The following is a 21,107-nucleotide window of genomic DNA, read 5'->3' as shown; positions in this document are numbered from 1 at the left end:
CTTACCATGGGATGCTGCGTGTTAGTGCCTGTGTCTCCCAAATGAGTTAATGGATGTTTAGCCTATTAAATAACAAAACTAGGTAAGCAATGCAGAGTGGGCCAGGCACAGTGTACCTGTAGATGATCAGTGTTAAATCACCCAACTCGTATTCTCTTTGAAACACAAAAGTGGTCAGTCTTCCACCCCTGCATTTATGAAACAGCCGCAGCAGCACAGAGCTCAAGCCCAGCGTCCTCTGTCTATATACAGAGAATGTGTGAAATAACTGGTTTATAAAAGCTCCCATAGCATGCTTATTACACACATGTTAGCCAGCCTGCCAGCTGTTATAATAGTCCATCAAAACCATGCCACCCTCGATCCCGGAACCACTGAGGTACACAATGACCCTCCAGGGGACAGCCACCTTTACACAAAGCCAAGTGAGCACTGTGGGCTTCAGGCTTCTCAGGCAGAGCTGTTTTCTTTGGAACTAAATGAAGAGAGATTAAAACATCTCAGATGGTTTGCTTTTCTCTAGCAGGGAAGCTAATTTTAAAGGTAAGTATCTCTAAGTCTTTTCTCTCTCTCTCTCTCTCTCTCTCTCTCCTATCTCATTCATATCTATCTATCTGTCTGTCTGTCTGTCTATATATTTATCTATCATCTATGTTTTGAGGCAGTGTCTCCCTATGTTGCCCAGGTCTCACTATGTAGCATAGGCTAGCCTCAGACTCTCAGAGTCCTCCTGTTTACAAGTGTGCTTCCCCCATGTATAAGCTAATCTTATGCTAAGAGGCATGGTATATGCTCTATTGGCATATGACTGTAGGAAGATTCCTTAAGTCCTGCTAAATGAAGTCACTCGTTGATGTCTTCATAGATGAAAATTTCATTGTCACATTCAGACTGCATTTACTATTTCTTTAATATCCTAAATGTGCATTCAGACATTGAGATATTAATTTCAATCCAAATTATGAATTAATGCAGCTTACCCCCATCGACTAACTACCTTTTTTAGAAGGCAGATGTTCTCATAGAGGCCAGGACTGCTTTAAGCTCAATATATAGCCTAGGATGAGATTGAATCTCGCTGTGTAGCCTAGAACTAGTTGTCTAGACCAGGCTGGCTCCAAGGTCACAGAAAATCACCTGCTTCTGTTTCTTGAATGCTAGGACTACAGAGACATAACACAGGACTCCATGCATGCTAGACAAGAACTCTACCCAATGAGCTGCCTCCATGGTCCTCATCCTCCCATTGAGTTACCATACCCCACAGTCCTCCTCTCTGGTTGCATACTAATACTATGTATCATTCCATTCTTCTTTCAGATACAGCTTTCTAAAATTGGGCCACCTTTCATCATCAAGAGCCAGCCAGTCTCCAAAGCAGAGTCCCGAGCATCCACTAGCACATCAGTCAGCAGTGGTAGAAACACAGGAGCCAGGACCCTTGCAGACATCAAGGCCCGTGCCCAACAAGCTCGTGCCCAGCGAGAGGCTGCTGCAGCTGCTGCGGTTGCGGCTGCAGCCAGCATTGTCTCAGGAGCCATGGGAAGCCCAGGAGAGGGTGGGAAGGCAAGAACGCTGGCCCACATCAAAGAGCAGACCAAAGCTAAGCTCTTGGCGAAGCATCAGGCCCGAGTTCACCTCTTCCAGACCTCCAAGGAGACCCGGTTGCCTCCTCTCAACTCCAAGGAAGAAGCTCTCAATATGGAAGCCTCTCCTACCCCTGAAACAAAAATGGAAGGTTCCACTGGTGTCATCATCATCAATCCCAACTGCAGATCTCCTAGCAACAAGGCCGCACACCTCCGGGAGACCACCACTGTATTACAGCAGCCTCTGAACCCACCTCAGATTCCAGACACTGCCACTGACTTGTCTGTGCATAGTTCTGATGACAGCGTACCTGTGTCACATTTAACTGAGAAAATTGTCTCATCTACCTCTTCTGAAAATAGCAGTGTACCCATGCTTCTTAATAAAAATCCCATCAACCCCATCCCCATGTCTGTCTGCAGCACTGCTGTGTCGGGAGCAATTAAAGAGCATCCGTTTATGAGTCCTGTTGACAAATCTTCTGTCCTCATGTCTGTTGACGGTGCAAACAGTACGATTTCTGCTTGTAATATAAGCATGTTGAAATCCATCCAGGGATCTGACACTCCATGCATAACCCTTGTACCAAAATGTATCGACAGGACTCCTATACCAGCTGCTCCAGAAGGTACTGGACGGTCTAACTCCATGGATGGTAAGACCCTGCTTGTACCCAGCAGCAAGGCTGCTAACTTAGTGTCCGGTCAGTACACTTCTGTGCCAGCTCCCACTGTTACAAGTAATCTGCCAAACCATCTCTGCACTAGCTCTGTCTTGATTCCCCCCACGGGGATTAGTAACAGATTTGCTTCTGAGAAGATAGCCATGTCTGGGAGTGAAGAACAGGCCACTGTGTCCATTAGTGCCAGCATGCGAGCAGCCCTCAGCTGTGGCGATTCAGTGGCTGTCTCGGATCCACTGGTTTCACGCCCACCCATCGCAATGTTTTCAGGAAGCATGCTCCCTCTCAACTCTTATGATAGTGCTCCCAAACCAAGTGGGGAGAGCTTGGACAAAAATTCAGGGCCTCGAAATAGGACGGACAACTCTGGAAAACCTCAGCAGCCACCAGGGGGCTTTGCCCCAGCAACCACAAACAGATCAATTCCCTGTAAAGTCATTGTGGACCACAGCATGACACTGACCTCCAATTTGTCTCTGACTGTCTCCATTGGAAATGCAGAAGCAAGCATGGATCCCCAGAGTAGGCCAGTGAGGACAGACATAGCCGTCCAGCCTGTGGCATGTCCGCAGGTGTCTGTCATTAGTAGACCTGAGCAGGTCACAGGTGACAGTGTTGACCATGGTTCCGTTTTCATTGCTACACCTACAGCCAAACAGGACGGTAAGACACTGCAGGCCGCTTGCACCAGTCTTAGGGACCTGCCCATCGCTCTACCTGATAAACTAAATGAAGTGACTGCATCTAGTCATAGCTTTGCTGAGCAGGCACGAAACTCAAGTACGTTCAAGAGTGAAGCAGACACAACCTGTGGCAATCAGTATAATCCAGGAAACCGGATTTGCTGGAGTGAAGACCCCATGAGAAACACGGGCCAGCCGGTGGTTAGTCACTCAGGTTCAAGTAAACAGAAAGACTATTCAGAGCAGAGTGGGCTGAAGGCTGCCAAATCTGAGCACGCCAACTATGCCCACGTGTCAGAGCTCCACCCTAGGACACTCATCACGAATGTCAGTCTTCCTGTGAAGCCCGAACCTCATGAAGTAGACAAGAGTTTTAGAATGGACACCGAGGACTTCCCTGGCCCAGAGCGTCCTCCTCCAGCCACAGACATGACAAACAGTGCTAGTGGACCACAGACACAGGCCATGAAGCCTTCCGCCACGAGCCCCGCGGAAGAGGCCATTTCCTTGGCTACAGACACCCTGAAAAGACTTCCTAGTGCAGGCAGCTCAAGCTGCCGCCTGTCCTCCGTGGAAGCCAATAACCCGCTGGTGACGCAGTTGCTGCAGGGCAACCTGCCTCTGGAAAAGGTGTTACCACAGCCAAGATTGGGAGCCAAGCTTGAAATCAACAGGCTCCCTTTGCCCCTTCAAACTACCTCAGTGGGTAAGGCAGGGCTGGAGAGAAGTGTGGTGGAAATGCCGTCCAGCTCTCCAAATCCGGACGGCAAAGGCTATTTGGCAGGGACTCTAGCACCGCTCCACATGAGAAAACGAGAAAACCATCCCAAAAAGAGAGCAGCCAGGACCGTGGGAGAACACACTCAAGTTAAATGTGAGCCAGGGAAGATGGCGATGGAGCCAGACGTCAAGGCGGTACCCTGCGTCATCAGTCCAGGCATGAGTCAGCTAGGACACAGCCAACCATTTAAGCAAGAACGGCTTAGCAAGTCCTCCATGGCCAACAGGATCATGCCCAGCCCCGAGGTCAAACAACAAAAACGCCTGTTGCCTGCGTGTAGCTTCCAACCAAGTCTGTTCCATGTGAACAAAAATGATGGCTTCCATGCTGACACGAGTACCTCACACAGACAGCAGTTCTACCAAATGCCCATGGCTGCCAGGGGACCCCTTCCCACTGCTGCTCTGTTACAGACCTCTCCCAAGACCCCAGTGGGCTGCAATACGTTTGCCTTCAATAGACACCTTGAGCAAAAGGCACTGGGAGACGTTAACCTTACTTCAGCACCTCACCAGCTAAGACTAGCCAATATGCTGTCCCCCAGCATGCCCATAAAGGAAGGCGAGGACGGGGGAGGCACCACACACACGATGCCAAGCAAGGCAGTGGTCCATCCTCCACTGCCACTCCCACCACCCCCTCCTCCACCACCCCCTCCACCCTTGGCCTTGCCCCCACCACCCCCTCCACCACCTCCGCTACCTCCACCTCACCCTACTGTAGAAGTCCCATCCGATCAAAAGCAACCACCAGTTACCATGGAAGCCGCTAAGCGACTTAGTTGGCCCCAGTCCACCGGCATCTGTAGCAATATCAAATCAGAACCTCCTTCTTTTGAGGAAGGTTTAAGCAGCAGCTGTGAGCTGGGCATGAAGCAGGTTCCCTATGACCAGAATGAAGTCAAAGAGCAGCTGAAGGCATTTGCATTAAAGAATGCAGATTTCTCTTCCTATTTGCTCTCTGAGCCTCAGAAGCCTTTCACCCAATTAGCTGCTCAAAAAATACCAGTACCCCAGCAGCAACCGCTCTGTGGAAGTTACCCGACCATACACTTTGGGAGCACAAGTTTCAAAAGGGCAGCGTCTGCCATTGAGAAGTCCATTGGGATTCTGGGAAGTGGCTCGAGCCCTGCCACCACCACAGGCCTGGCCGGTCAGAACACACAGATGCCAGTTCAGAACTTTGCAGACAATAGCAACACAGATGAGTTAGAGCTGAAATGCTCTTGCAGGCTCAAAGCCATGATTGTGTGCAAAGGCTGCGGGGCCTTCTGCCACGACGACTGCATAGGGCCTTCCAAACTTTGTGTAGCTTGCCTGGTTGTCCGATAAAGAGCTGAGTGAAAGATGCAGCGCCCCACCCCCCATTTTTAACATGAAAAAAAAAAAAAGCCTGATTAGTAAGGAGTCAAATAAGGCATTGGCTTCTGTGCTGACATATTTCATTGAGGAGCCAGTCCTCTGTTTCTTCTCGCTGATTAGTTTCTCACATGTCTCATACAGGGGAGGATGCAGCACACACAAATGGCTTTTGCCTGTCCAGTCTCTGCTCACAGCTTTGATGTGTTTTTGTCTGTGTATACCGGTCACTGCCTCAGTCTTTTTCTTTTTTTTCCTTTCTTTCTTTTTTTTTTTTTCTATCTCAATCCAGGCCTAGACAGAAAGGGCATCCTGAGTTGTCTAATCACCCCATTTGCAGATGTTGAAAATCTATGACAAGCATGACCTAAGTTGGCCAGGTGTCTTTCCATAGATTGGATGTCACAGCAAGCATTTCTTCCATGATTCTGTGGGGCCGACCTGTACCCAGTGGCTCGAGTCATAGTAGGAACAGGAGCCTAAAGATTCTTTCTATTTACCCTGATGACAGAAGGTGCAGGAAGGATGTGTCGGTGGAGTCCACTGTCCCAGCTCTTTCCTCCTTTCTTACTCTTTCTCAGAGACTGGTATTTCTCAAAGCCTGAATTGGCTTTGGATTTTGTTTGCAAATTGTGGCTGAATATGAATTGCATCTGACTTGACAAAGGAGCTTCATGCTGTAGATGGTCTGATTCTAGCCCTTGGATAGCCAATAATATAAGATCTATTGGCTGATAATCATGGACCCAGAGTATTGTGGTGTTCCATGTGTGGTTTTTTAAGAGCAAATATGAAAACCCATGGCCTAGCATTAAAAATAAACAGTAAAATGCTCTACATGCATGTATAATGAGCTGATGATGTAAACTATTAGCCATTCTAAACACTAATCCAATCACCACATGGGAGTTGGGAGTGGGGAAAACAACTCTGGCCCTTAGTCACACCAGTGCACTCTGACCTTTGCAGAGATGGGCCACGCCTTTCGCAAGCATCATTGATGATAGCGACTATAGAACGCTGAAGAAAGGGTAACATTTTTCCAGAACCATTTCTTCCCTCTTGATTCCCGTTCTATACAGTTATCTTTGACTCTGAAATAACCCTTATTTAAAAGAAAAATTGCTCCCTCCTGCATGTGTTGCTGTTGCTTTCCTCATACCTAGGAGAGTGGAAGTGGAGAAGGGATACCGCACCTCACAGTAATCTTCAGTGTTTACCCAGTGAAAGCTGAGGATTTGAGCTGCGTCCGTATTCTGACTACTCTCAGACTGGAGACAGCTGTGCTTGGCAAGGCTCTGTTCCCAAAGCAAGCGCCAAAGCACACGAGACGAAAGAAAGGAAAAGTACACCCACTGACCTTCAAATTCAGAGCACAGCATGCAGGGTGCCATTAGGCCATTGATTGTGCATGTAGAGTTAAAAGTGAAAGGGTTTGGAGGGAGATCACCTGTGTCTGGGTAAAAGTGAAAGGTGTTTTCTTGCATGGGACTGTCTTGTCAATGGAAACATTTGTGACATTCCTTGAAAATGTATCTTAAACAGTGAACTGGAATTGAGTAGAAAATACATTCCCAAAAGAAAACAAACCCACTATGTTTGAGAAAACAATACCAAGTGGGGTGGGGTACTTTCCTCTAAATTTACTATTGTGATGTTGCCAAATTCCTTTAGGTGACAGAGACATTGTTCTAACAAATTACTGAAAGGGCAAGATCCTTCATCTTAAGAAAGAAAAGCAAAGAAAGGCCTGCCTGTGGCAGTGACTCCGTGCTTCATGTTCCGTCACTGCCTTTCCTCTTAAAACTAACAATTGACGATGGAAAAGTCAGTGATGCCCTTAGCTCTATCCCAAGGACTGCAACCCTAGGGCTGGATTGTGAGTTGCCTGCCTGCCCAGGTGCATCTGCACGCTATGCTTCTCAGTGATGCCCTTATGGTCTGCTTGGGTATAGTATCATCTTAATTTTGAAGATTGTGCTCTTAGCCTCGCAGCGGGGCACCCCAGTCCACAGTGACACCTGCATGCCTACCCCTTCCTATTTAATCGCTGCTATTCCAGCGTCAGATACTGTTCACACCAGCAGATTCTGAACTACAGCATCAGTACCTGACACCTGTTAAAGAAACCCAAGTCTACGAAGCCTTTGCACTCTGTACGAGAGGGACAGTTGAGGCTGAGAGGATGCTGGGCTCATTGTCACTTGCACCTTTGTCGAATACTGCCTGCCAATTGCTTCCTGGGAATAAAGAAAAGTGTCCTTCTGTATGTTTGGATTTTTCACATAGCAAGTTTGGCAATTCAAATGTTGATAGTGCATGGATTCTGTTGCCCAGGTCCAAAGAGCATATCTTTTCTAGAACCTTCTTCTTTTCTGCCCCAGTTCAAACTCTCAATGTTCTCGTATTGTTTATTTTCCTGAGACATTATCTTTGGAATGAGTACAGTAATGAAATTCAGAAGCAAAATGTCGGCTAGGTGTTTCGTAGGAATGCATTTCACGTTTATAGAAAAGCCAGCATATTCGAATTAGGCGAGCGGCTTCCCAGCTTCCTGATTCTACATGTTTCTGCCTGTGTGCAACTCGACAATGCTATTTACTATGCGGTTATGGTGATGTAATGTGCAAACTTCACATGTGTGTTTTCCTGATGATTGGACACTATGAGTCCCCTATCAGGAACTGAATTTGCACATGTAACATGTATTTATTTTTAATCACAAAGGATGTATTTCTCAAAATAGCACTTTTGGAGCAGGGGAGGGAAGGAGACTGCCATGCCCTAATCCTTTCCATGTGATATGCATATGCCTGAGGTGTATAAAACATTTAGCTAGTTAATGGGCATGTTAATAAAAGCATTCTGATGCAAATTCATTTTCAAAATGAAAAGATTTTTCCTTCCCCAAAGTGAGAATGCAAAATACAATGACCAGAGCACCATGGTTATGTAGAATATTTCCCTGTGAAGGCCTAGTGTTAAGAAACAAACTTGCAAACCTATGAGGCTGAGCCAGGTTGCTAGAAAGACTTCATGGCAGGATCTGTTTTCTGGGGTGAGCTGGAGAGGCATCGCTGACTTCTGGACCTTGGATATTCTTACTCAGTTCCAAATAAGCATAGAGAAATCAGCTGGTGCCTGTGGTGCTTCATAATGTAGTCAAAAATATTGTTCTTTAAAGTACATGATGCTGCAAGCCTGATACCTTTACAAACGCTCGCACAATTTCAAAAGAACTTGCTGTGGCCAGTCTCCCTGTCTCTCTGGGTGGGGTGTGATGAAGGCTAGGTGGTAGATGCTGAAGCTGAGCTTCACTGCTGCCTGGTCCAAGCCTAGTGTGGAAGCCCAGCATCCTAATAGCTGCCTGGGGATACCTACCCCATCGAACACACAGAGCTCAGACTCAAGGTCCATCTGTGTTCCCCAAGAACAATGTGAAGAGTCCTGGGACAGAACTCATCAACTGTCAGGGGCCTATGTAGCCAAAACGTCACTGTAAGAATTGTGTCGCCTCCCTTCCTCATGTTTGTCACTGTAAAGCAAACAAAAGGCATTTTAACTATAATTTAAAGGAGCTGCTTTTTTTAATAGCATACACTATTTAGCTTCGAACTATATTTTGTAGTCACAGAATAATCTAGACTGTAGAGGGACTTCGTTGTGTTTGTGCTGTCCACGAATGTTTCAGAAAAGTGCTTTACCCGGTTCCCCCTACTCCCCGACTCCGTTGTATTCCTTCCTTGCTTCGCAGAAAACCGATCTCGTTCATGTTTTCAATACGATTTTCAATGTGTTTATGTGTATTGTTCTTTCTTTGGGTCAGTATTCTAAATGTTTACATCTGTTTGACGTTAGCCGTGTAATGCCTCTTTTTTGTTCAAAGGCAGAATTTTCTCCTCTACTAAAACAGCAAAATGTGAAGTCAACCCGAACACAGCACGCATGGCACACACGGACTGGGGGCCCAGGCCCTGACTGTACACAGACATTTCCTATCAGCATACAGAAGAGTGAAGCCCTCCTTCAGTCCTCTACCAAAGAATATATTATTCCCACAGGAAAAACTCAGAAAGGTGTGTAAAACCCTCAGGAGGAGGAGCAGTTAATCTATGAGACTGCTACAATTGAATAATGTTATGCTTGCTTTGACACCTAACTAAATGTGACTGGCTGTGACAAGCATTAAGAAGGTCCTAGGCAGTGTTTTCTTTAGAATTCAGGGATCATGCATTCTTTAATGGTGCTGTTTGTTTTTTTTTTATTTCTCCTTTTCTACAAAGAATAAAAAGTGTTGCCTACAAAAGTAACTGCTCATGATAATGTAAGTTAAATGGAACGTCTGTCTCTCTATGTTTTTATGTTTTTCCTTTTCTCCAAGTAAGAATTTGGTTTCAGTATCAAAATATTCTGGAGAAAAAATAAAGAAATTGAAACATGAAATCTTCGTCGTTTTAATTTATTAATGCCATGAGATTTGAACATTTCATTCAGGGAAATACAAAGAAAAAGCATATAGCATTAAATTGTCTTTTATTTTTGGTGTGAGGAACGTGTGATTGTAAACATTGGTAACACTAAAAGCTAAAATTTATGGTATCTGCTATATATATAATGATTCATATTAATTTATATCAAAATTATTTATGTAAAATAAATTGTTTCTGCTAGAATTCATTTTATATTACAGAATGAAAGTGATCTTTTTAAGAGAATTGTCCTGGCTAATGTTATGCACTAGTTGAGCTACTGTAGCTGTAGTTACTTGTATGCAGTGTTATGAACCATTAGGACAAAATTGTCCCAGTCATGTTTATCTAGGTTAAGGAAATATACACATCTTTCTGATACGATGAATCGGAAACCATTAAAATAATTGGCTGTTAAGGCAGCTGTGCTTTCTGCACATGGGAACCTTGCCTTTGACCACCAGGTGGCGAAAGAGGATGTTTGCTTTTGGAGCCTGGTTCTAAACTGCACTCTACTTTTTTCAGTAACTGTTAACCAGTTAGCAACATAGTTCATTTTATTTACACTCACAGGCTCTTGTACAGCTTATGTTGCCTTATTCCACAGACTTAATTTAGTCCAAAATCCACTATATCGAATTAAGCGAACTGTGGAGCTGGAGAGAGAGCTCAGCAGTAAGAGTTCTTAATCTTGTAGAGGAAGAGTACCACCTTCACCTCTCAGTGTCAGATCGGGGTGACTAAGAACCACTTGTACTTCAAATTTCAGCATATCCAACATGTTCTTCTGGCCTCCAAGGGTACACCTGCGTGCACGCGAAAACACATGCGCACGCACGCGCGCGCACACACACACACACACACACGATTCATTAGAAAGAAATTGAACAGTATCATTTCATTTCTTAGGTTGATATTTATTTACAATGACTTGAATGCTTATGTTTTCATTCATTCATTCTCATGAAATGAATATGGATACAGAGTTTTACAAAAAAAGATTCCTTTTATTCTCATTATTCGTCGGACCCATTTAGAGTAACAGTCTTTCTTGGGTTGTAAATTAGTTATTTGTGTCTGGATCTCACACTCCCTTAGTTCTAACCAGCCTGTCTTCCTCTTAATCTTAATTACTTAGTCATAAGTAATTAAGACTCTTAGAAACATACTCTCAGGGCTAGAGAGACTTCTCAGTGTCTCTGAATAAGCCTTGCCCTGCAGAGGACCTCAATTGATTACCAGGGCAAACAACAGCTTAGAACCGTATATACTTAAACCAGAAGCTCGCACACTCTCTATGCTACCTGCAGGTGCTCCACTCATGTGGTACACAGACGTGCATGCAGGACAAACTAGAAATAAATTAATAAATTTATTATGAGACAATAATTTAGAAATTAAATAATAAATTTATATTAAACAAAATAATTTAGAAACAAAAATAAATTTGAAGCAACCTCATTAGGAAAGTGATTAACACAACCTTTTGTGAGCTTTCTTCTCTGTAAGACAACTGGATAGAAATCCTACTAGAATATTTTTCAGTCCGTAAAAGTAAACTCAGTCTTATTGCTCTAGATCACTTAGACCTAAGATCTCCACTGCTGAACACGCAGTTACCCAGAGTGAAAAGAAAAATGAAATGTTGGGCTCATCAAATGTCATAGCTAATACCGAAATTTAGGTGAGCAATGACTGTTAGCCACACAAAACACTTTGATCTGAGTCACGGAGTTCAATGCCGCTGGTGCTCACTGGTCAGTGGAGTGTCTGACCATGAAGCAAGGGTGCTCTTGACACTTTACTTCCAATAAAGTTTTGTAGCCCTATTAAGGGATACCCATCATAGCGCCTGTTCATAAGGAAATCTGATGGTAAGAGTAATTAAGAATTGATCGATCCTAAAAGGTCCTCAACAAACCAAGGGATGTCTCTAACAGCATACCTGTGAAATTGGCTGGGATTTGTATGGATGAAGCTGCTCTATGCATCACACTTCTCAGTGAGGAAGGCTTATACAACGGGTATTGTGTACCTTCAAGGGAAGCTGATTTTCTCAGTACGATTTTAAGCAGAAATTATCATTTACAATCTCACATCACAGATCTCCCTCACACACAAAGGCACGCATGCGAGAGAAGTACATTTGTGTGTGGTATGTATGTATGCATATGATTTTTTTTGCATGTGTGCGATCATATATGTATGTATGAATACACATGTGTATATGTGCATGCAGTACCATATATTTATATGGTTTCTGAGAAAGAGATTCAGGTCCTTACTTGCAGAGTGAGCATGCCGCCTACTGAGCCAACTCCTCAGCCCTCACAGTCTTTTGAAGGAAATTATTTCTGGGTGGTTCAAAGTAAGCTTCCCCCATGCATAATGTAATATCTGAAAATTCCTCTTTGGGCTTTTTCTAAGTAGATCTGTGGACACTCCTCATAAGGATGAGAATATTGGCCTCTTTCAAAGAACATCATGGACACATGAAAGTTACACACAGCTTTTACTGTTCATCTTTATCACAAGCTTCTAGGTTGAAAATAGACTTCACTTCTGATCCATATATGCATCTCCAATCCCACGTCACAGCCTCGTTTCAGGAAAGCAGGTGTGCCGACTTCCCATTCTTTAATAACCAGGAAACATGTGGATTCAGAGGTGTGCAGGAGCAAGGCTCTGTTAGCACTCTGCTTAATTAACTGTCTGCTATCCATTTCTCCTTCCGGACCTAAGAAAGCAGAGTTACTTCAGTAATGAGGAAGCAGGAATGTCTGAGTGTCCTCACCACACAGAACTTGCAATGACTGTGTATTTCTAACTAGGCAGATGTTTTACATGTTGTAATGTAAAATCCTGCCTATCATTTCAAATCTAAACTACAGAGAAACCCTGTCTCGAAAAATCAAAAATAAAAAAATAAAAAAAAATCAAAATGATTTGAAAGGCCTGGGAGGGGCCCCCAAGATAGCTTCTAAGATATTTCATACCCTTTCTTCCTTTACACTGTAGACTCAAGGATTTTTTTTTCCGTTTACAATACTAGACATTTTCTTTTTTCTGTTTTTTTTTTTGTTTTTGTTTAAAGATTTATTTATTATGTGTACATCATTCCTTCCATGTGTGCCCGCATGCCAGAAGGGGGCGCCAGGTCTACATTATAGATGGCTGTGAGCCACCATGTGGTTGCTGGGAATTGAACTCAGGGACTCTTGAAGAGCAGTCAGTGCTCTTAACCACTAAGCCATCTCTCCAGCCCCTAGACATTTTCTTATAAAATCTTTATCAAAGATTTTCCTGTGGAGAAAAAGTTACAGGAAATCAGTTGGTATCTTGAAATAGTCAACATTTTAAAAGAACTTGGAAAATTATCTTCAAATTAGAGTGCTATTTGCATGCTAGGCCCTCTTATGGCAAACCAGGGAAACATCAGGAAGACAGCAAGGGGTCAGGTGTGGAGGAGGCTGGGTCCCTACAGCTCTTGCCTTGCAAGTTTGAGGATCTCAGATCCCCAGAAGTCTTGCTTTTAAAGGGCCAACATGGGAGTGCCCGTGTAATCCCAGCGCTACTGAGGCAGAGAGAGATCTCTGGATGCTCACTGACCAGCTAATCGAACATACTTGGTAAGTTCTGGGCTAGTGAGATGCCCCCTTACAGTTTCTCTTAGCATAACTCCCTCTCTCCTCCCCTCTCCTTTCCCTTCTCATCCTTCTTTCTTCCATTGATCTCTCGATGGAGGACAGATGCTTTTGTGCAAACTTTTCTTTACAAAAGCTTTCACTTCAAAAGGACCGGGACTGATGAAGACTCTGGTTCTCCAGGCAACTGAGTGAAGCTGGAAGTGGGAGACATACTCTCCCAGGAAGAGCACAACAATTTATTGTCCAGTGCCAAATGGTCAGTGCTGAAAATTTACATACGGGAAGCATTTTATGGATACAGCAAGTTATACTGTATCCATAAAATACATGAATATGTATATATATATATGTATATATATGCATATATGAGTGTGTATATAAATACACTTGTGCGTGCAGTAGCAATTGAGGTTTTTTTATTTTTTTTTATTTTTCAAAGTTTATTAAAATATAAAAGTTTCCATTTTCGCCCCTCCTCCCAACACCCTCCCACTCCCCCCACTCCCTCTTCTCTTCCCTCTCCATCCCTAAGAGCAGTCAGGATTTCCTGCCCTGTGGGTAGTTCAAGTTCCTCCCCGCTCCCTCCAGGACCAGGAAGGTGAGTATGTAATCAGACTGGATCCCCAAAGATCCAGAATATGCAGAGGAAACAAGTCCCAGAGTCATTGTCAATGGCTTTTTAGAAAGACTTCGGGCCAGCCACATTCAGAGAATCCAGCCTCCTCCAGAGAATCTGGTTGGATCAAGCACTCCTTCAGTCCCAGTCAAATGGCCTTGGTGAACTCTCATTAGATCAGTCGCCTTGTATCAGTGGGTGATCGCACCCCTCACGGTCCTGATTTCCTTTTTCATGTTCTTCCTCCTTCTGTTCCTCCTTTGGACCTTGGGGGGCTCAGTCCGGTGCTCCAATGTGGGACTCCGTCTGCATCGCCATCCATCGTCGGATGAAGGTTCCCTCTGATCTTGCCCTCCCTGCTCACGTTCTTCTTCCTGCTGCTTCTCGGTTGGACCTAGGGAGTTAAGTCCAGTGTTCCAACGTGGGACCCCATCTCTATCTCCATCTATTGCCAGATGAAGGATCTATGGTGATAAGCAAAATATTCATCAGTATGGTTATGGGCCAAGGCCAGTTCAGGCACCCTCTCCTCTGTCCAGAGAACAATCTGGGGATCTCTCCTTGGACCTGGGATCCCATTTACAGTCAAGTCTCTAGTAAACCCTAAATTGACTTCCATAGTTGAGATATAGTCTTCCCTGAACCCATATCTATCCTTCCTCCCTCGCCCCCTCCCATTCCCCCAAGCATTTCCCATTCCTCCCCTGCTCCCTTCTCTCTAACCTCCTACCCTTCCAACTACCCTCCCAACCCCCCATGCACCCTTGGTTACCTGGAACTCTTGTCTATTTCCAATCTTCAGGAGGAAAACTACCTGAATTTTCTTCAGGTTCACCTTCTTATTTAGCTTCTCTAGGATCACGAATAATAGGCTCAAAGACCTTTAATTATGGCTAGAATCCACTTATGAGTGAATACATACCATATTCCTCTTTTTGGGTCTGGCTTACCTGACTCAGTAAAGCGTTTTCTTTTTCTTTCTTTTTTTTTAAATTTTTCTATTTATTTATTTATTTTTATTTAATTTTTACTGGGAACCCCTCAAGAATCAAGTCTCTTGCAAACCCTAGAATGGCTCTCTTAGTTGCGATATAAACTTCCCTGCTCCCATAACCATCCTTCCTCCCTCCCCCCTCCCATTCCCCCAAGCCATCCCCAATTCTCGCCCTCTCCCCTCACCCTAACCATCTTCCATTATTTCCACCCCCCACCCCCATGCACCCGACTTTGCTTGGCAATCTTGCCTAGTTCTATTATCCAGGAGGATAACTATATAAATTTTCTTCAGGTTCACCTTCTAATCTATCTTCTCTAGGATAACTAATTATAGACCCAAAGACCTTTAACTATGGCTAGAATCCACTTATGAGTGAGTACATACCATATTCCTCTTTTTGGGTCTGGGTTACCTCACTCAGTAAAGCGTTTTCAATTTCCATCCATTTGCATGCAAAATTCAAGATGTCATTGTTTTTTACCGCTGAGTAGAACTCTAATGTGTATATGTTCCACACCTTCTTTAACCATTCTTCTATTGAGGGGCACCTAGATTGTTTCCAGCTTCTGGCTATTACAAATAGTGCAGCCATGAACATAGTTGAACAAATACTTTTGTAGTATGATAGGGCATCTCTTGGGTATATTCCCAAGAGTGGAATTGCTGGGTCCTGAGGGAGGTTGACTCCCAGTTTCCTGAGAAACTGCCACACTGATTTCCACAGTGGCTGCACAAGGTTGCATTCCCACCACAATGGATGAGTGTTCCCCTCATTCCACATCCTCTCCAGCATAGGCTATCATTGGTGTTTTTGACTTTAGCTATTCTGACAGGTGTAAGATGGTATCTCAAAGTGGTTTTGATTTGCATTTTCCTGATCGCTAAGGAGGTTGAGCATGACCTTAAGTGTCTTCTGGCCATTCAAAGTTCATCTGTTGTGAATTATCTGTTCAGATCAGTACCCCCATTTTTAATTGGATTAATTACAGTTTTAATGTCTAGTTTCTTGAGTTCTTTGTATATTCTGGAGATCAGACCTTTGTCTGATGAGGGGTTGGTGAAGATCTTCTCCCAGTCAGAAGGCAGCCTTTTTGTCTTACTGACAGTGTCCTTTGCTTTACAGAAGCTTCTCAGTTTCAGCAGGTCCCATTTATTCATTGTTTCTCTTATTGTCTGTGCTACTGGGGTCCTACTTAGGAAGTGGCCTCCTGTGCCTATATCTTGTAGACTACTTCCCACTTTCTCTTCTATCAGGTTCAAAGTGGACAGATTGATGTTGATGTCTTTAATCCATTTGGACTTGAGTTTTGTGCATGGTGATAGATATGGATCTATTTTCATTCTTCTACAGGTTGACATCCAGTTATGCCAGCACCATTTGTTAAAGACGCTTTCCTTCTTCCATTGTATACCTTTAGCTCCCTTGTCGAAAATTAGGTGTTCATAGGTTTGAGGGTTAGTATCCGGGTCTTCTATTCGATTCCGTAGGTCGACTTCTCTGTTCTTATGCCAATACCAAGCTGTTTTCAATACTGTAGCTCTGTAATAGAGTTTGAAGTCAGGGATAGTAATGCCTCCAGAACTTCCTTTATTGTATAAGATTGTTTTGGCTATCCTGGGTTTTTTGCTTTTCCATATAAAATTGATTATTGTTCTCTCAAGGTCTGTGAAGAAGTTTGATGGGATTTTGATGGGGATTGCATTGAATCTCTAGATTGCTTTTGGTAGAATTGCCATTTTTACTATGTTGATCCTCCCAATCCAAGAGCAGGGGAGGTCTTTCCATTTTCTGGTATCCTCCTCAATTTCTCTTTTCAAAGGCTTAAAGTTCTTGTCAAATAGGTCTTTCACTTCCTTGGTTAGAGTAATCCCAAGATATTTTATGCTATTTGTGGCTATCGTGAAAGGTGATGTTTCTCTGATTTCCCTCTCCGTTTCTTTATCCTTTGTGTATAGGAGGGCCACTGATTTTTTGGAGTTGATCTTGTATCCTGCCACGTTACTAAAGGTGTTTATCAGCTGTAGGAGTTCTTTGGTAGAGTTTTTGGGGTCACTTATGTACACTATCATATCGTCAGCAAATAACGAAAGTTTAACTTCATCCTTTCCAATTCGAATCCCCTTGATCTCCTTGTGTTGTCTTATTGCTATTGCTAGAACTTCAAACACTATATTGAAGAGGTATGGAGAGAGTGGACAGCCTTGTTGTGTTCCTGATTTTAGTGGAAAGGCTTTGAGTTTCTCTCCATTCAATTTGATGTTAGCTGTCGGCTTGCTGTATATTGCTTTTATTATATTTAGGTATGATCCTTGTATCCCCAGTCTCTCCAACACCTTTATCATAAATGGGTGTTGAATTTTGTCAAATGCTTTTTCAGCATCCTTTGAAATGATCATATGTTTTTTTCTTTCAGTTTATTTATATGATGGATTACATTGATAGATTTGCATATGTTGAACCATCCCTGCATCTCTGGGATGAAGCCTACTTGATCATAATGGATAATTTTTCTAATGTGTTCTTGGATTCGGTTTGCCAGTATTTTATTGAGAATTTTTGCATCGATGTTCATGAGTGAGATTGGCCTGTAATTCTCTTTCTTGGTTGTGTCTTTGTGTGGTTTTGGTATTAGGGTGACTGTAGCTTCATAAAAGGAGTTTGGCAGTGACTCTTCTGTTTCTATATTGTGGAATACATTAAGAAGTATAGGTATTAGCTCTTCCTGGAAGTTCTGGTAGAATTCTGCATTGAAACCATCTGGTCCTGGGCTTTTTTTGGTGGGAGATTTTTGATAACAGCTTCTAATTCTTCACGACTAACAGGTCTATTTAGATTGTTCACTTGGTCTTGGTTCAACTTTGGTATATGGTACTTATCTAAAAAAATGTCCATTTCTTTTACATTTTCCAACTTTGTGGCATATAAACTTTCGTAGTAAGATCTAATGATTCTCTGAATTTCCTCTGTGTCTGTGGTTATGTCCCCCTTTTCATTTCTGATCCTATTAATTTGCAAGTTCTCTCTCTGCCGTTTGATTAGTTTGGATAGGGGTTTGTCAATCTTGTTGATTTTCTCCAAGAACCAGCTTTTTGCTTCATTGATTCTTTGGATTGTTTTCTGTGTTTCTATTTTGTTGATTTCAGCCCTCAATTTGATTATTTCCAGTCTTCTACTCCTCCTGGGTAAATCAGCTTCTTTTTTTTCTAGAGCTTTCAAGTGTGTTGTTAAGTCTCCAATGTGTGCTTTCTCCGTTTTCTTTAAGTGGGCTCTTAGTGCTATGAACTTTCCTCTTAGCACTGCTTTCATAGTGTCCCATAGGTTTGAATACGTTGTGTCTTTGTTTTCATTAAATTCAAGGAAGACTTTAATTTCTTTCTTTATTTCTTCCTTGACCCATGGGTGATTTAGTAGTTGACTCTTCAACTTCCATGAGTTTGTTGGCTTCCTGGGGGTAGCATTGTTGTTGAATTCTAATTTTAATCCATGGTGATCTGACAAGACACAAGTGGTCACTAATATTTTTTTGTATCTGTGGAAGTTTGCTTTGTTACCAAGTATGTGGTCAATTTTCGAGAAGGTTCCATGAGCTGCAGAGAAGAAGGTATATTCTTTCCTATTTGGGTGGAGTGTTCTATAGATGTCTGTTAAGTCCATTTGATTCAGTACCTCCAATAAATCTCTTATTTCTCTGTTAGGTTTCTGTCTGATTGACCTGTCCATTGGTGAGAGAGGAGTGTTGAAGTCTCCTACTATTAGTGTGTGTGGTTTGATGACTGCCTTAGTTTTAGAAGAGTTTCTTTTACATATGTGGGTGCCTTTATATTAGGGGCATAGATATTCAAGATTGAGACTTCTTCCTGATGAATTGTTCCTGTTATGAGTATGAAATGTCCATCTCCATCTCTTCTGATTGATTTTAGTTTGAAATCGATTTTGTTAGATATTAGAATGGCCACACCCACTTGTTTCTTAGGTCCATTTGCTTGGAAAACCTTTTCCCAACCCTTTACTCTGAGTAGGTGTCTGTCTTTGTGGTTGAGGTGTGTTTCTTGTAAACAGCAGAATGTTGGATCCTGTTTTCGTATCCAATCTCAAAGTCTGTGCCTCTTTATGAGTGAATTGAGTCCATTGATATTAAGTGATATTAATGACCAGTGATTGATAACTCCGGTCATTTTTTTGGGTAGTAGAGTGTATGTGTTTTCCTTCTTTGAGTTGTGCTTGTGAAGGGTCGCTAGATGTCTGAGTTAATGTAGGCAGTGTTGGCAATGTTGGATTCCTTGGGTTGTGATTTTCCTTCTAATACTCTCTGTAAGGCTGGATTAGTAGCTACGTATTGTTTAAATTTGTTTTTATCCTGGAATATTTTGTTTTCTCCGTTGATAGTGAACAATAGCTTGGCTGGGTAAAGTAGTCTGGGCTTGCATCCGTGGTCTCTTAGTTTCTGCATTACCTCTATCCAGGACCTTCTGGCTTTCATGGTTTCCATAGAGAAGTCTGGTGTAAGTCTGATAGGTTTACCTTTATAAGTTACTTGACCTGTTTCCTTTGCAGCTCTCAATATCCTTTCTTTAGTCTGAATGCTTTGTGTTTTGATTATTATATGACGAGGGGATGTTTTTTTCTGATCCAGTCTATTCGGTGTTCTGTATGCTTCTTGAACCTTCATAGGCATATCGTTCTTTAGGATGGGAAAGTTTTCTTCTATAATTTTGTTGAGTATATTTTCTGGACCTTTGAAATGCAATTCTTCTCGTTCTACTCCTATTATTCTTAGATTTGGTTTTTTTTTTTATTGTGTCCCACAGTTCCTGAATGTTTTGTGATGAGAATTTGTTGGATTTGCTGTTTTCTTTGGTCAGAGTGTTTAATTTCTCTATGGTGTCCTCAGAGTCTGAGATTCTTTCTTCTATCTCTTGTATACTATTGGTTATGCTTGTTTCTGAAGTCTCTGTTCGTTTACCTAGATTTTCCATAGCCAGCCGGCCCTCAGTTTGTGATTTCTTCACTGACTCCATTTCAGTTTTCAAATCTTGAACTGTTTCTATTACCTGTTTGATTGTTTTTTCTTGGTTTCCCAGAATTTCATTTACAGATTTACTCTTTTCTTCAAACTTTTTGGTAAATTTCTCTTCCATTTCTTTACTCATTTCCTCAATCTTTTTGTTATACGTATCTTCCATTTCTTTACGGCAGATTTTCACCTCCTGTTTAAGTTCCTCTATTATTTTCATAAAGATCCGCTTAGAGTCTATTTCTTCTATTTCTTCTGGAGTAGGGTGTTCAATTCTTCTAGTTTCGAGCTCCCTGGATTCTGGCGATGTCATGTTGCCTTTCAGGTTGTTGGAGGAATTCTTGCATTGGCCCCTGCCCATCTCCTCCACTCTGGATGAAACTCCTCAGCACTTTCTGGATAAAACTTCTCAACACTCTCTGGGTAGGACTTCTCAGCACTCTCTGGATAGAGCTCCTCAGCACTCTCTGGGAAGAGCTCCTCAGCAGTGCAACAGAGCTAGCTGGTCTTCCCAGGACCCTGGAGACAAAGGGCCCACAGCAGTGGGGAGAGGAGAAGGGTCCCTTGGAACACCGAAGACCCTGCTGCAGAAGCTGAGGGGGGAGGGGCTGTGCTCTCTTCCCTGACAGGCAGGCTGCCCAGGCGAGCACCCACTCACCTCTCTGGGAAGAGCTCCTCAGCAGTGCAACAGAGCTAGCGGGTCTTCCCAGGACCCGGTAGCAATTGAGTTTTAAAAAGAAACCAAATTTGAAAAAAGAAGCTATGACTTTGAAGGAGAGCAAGGAGGGGTATATGGGAGGGCTTGTGGAGAAAAAAGGGAACAGGGAACTATTGTAATTTAAATACAGTCTCAAAAAGAATCCTGTTCTATGCCTATAAATACTGTTCTTTGTATCAATTTTTACAGCTTTCACTGCCTACTCTACCAAATGCAGTAATTTCTGAGGATATTTTTACAGTGCAGACTTCATTTTATTTTTTTTTAGGGAAAATAATTTTAATACCCTTGGTATTATACTCATCACCTTACAAATAAAATTATAAAAACCTGAACTTCAGGCTAATATGAGAGCTAACTATCTAGAACTTTTATGTTTTACATTAAGAAGACCATCAGAGTTACATTAAGAAGACTCAGTGCGCACTGACTAGGCACCACGGCAGCACTCTGTATGTGTGGCTGCATTAACACAGCAGCCCTATGGGAAAATGTTGCTCTTTGTGGAATTGCTTCTAAATGAATGAACCAAAGATACAAATTAAAATGCT

At 42.8% G+C, this 21,107-nt stretch overlaps 1 protein-coding gene across 1 annotated transcript in view; it reads left to right on the top strand.

Moving 5' to 3' along the window:
* Asxl3 (ASXL transcriptional regulator 3) overlaps positions 1-5,084 on the top strand; it is a 106,987-nt gene extending 101,903 nt beyond the window's left edge. Inside the window, exon 10 of the mRNA XM_048442660.3 lies at positions 1,321-5,084. Coding sequence (XP_048298617.3) covers positions 1,321-5,067 — 3,747 coding nt within the window. The 3' untranslated portion in view covers positions 5,068-5,084. The remainder of the gene's footprint in view (positions 1-1,320) is intronic.
* Positions 5,085-21,107: the final 16,023 nt, after the last annotated feature.

This window comes from Myodes glareolus, chromosome 13 (genome assembly GCF_982192425.1).
Source record: "Myodes glareolus chromosome 13, mMyoGla1.1, whole genome shotgun sequence".
In the NCBI taxonomy this organism is placed as follows: domain Eukaryota; kingdom Metazoa; phylum Chordata; class Mammalia; order Rodentia; family Cricetidae; genus Myodes; species Myodes glareolus.
This window is presented reverse-complemented; position numbering and strand designations above follow the sequence as displayed.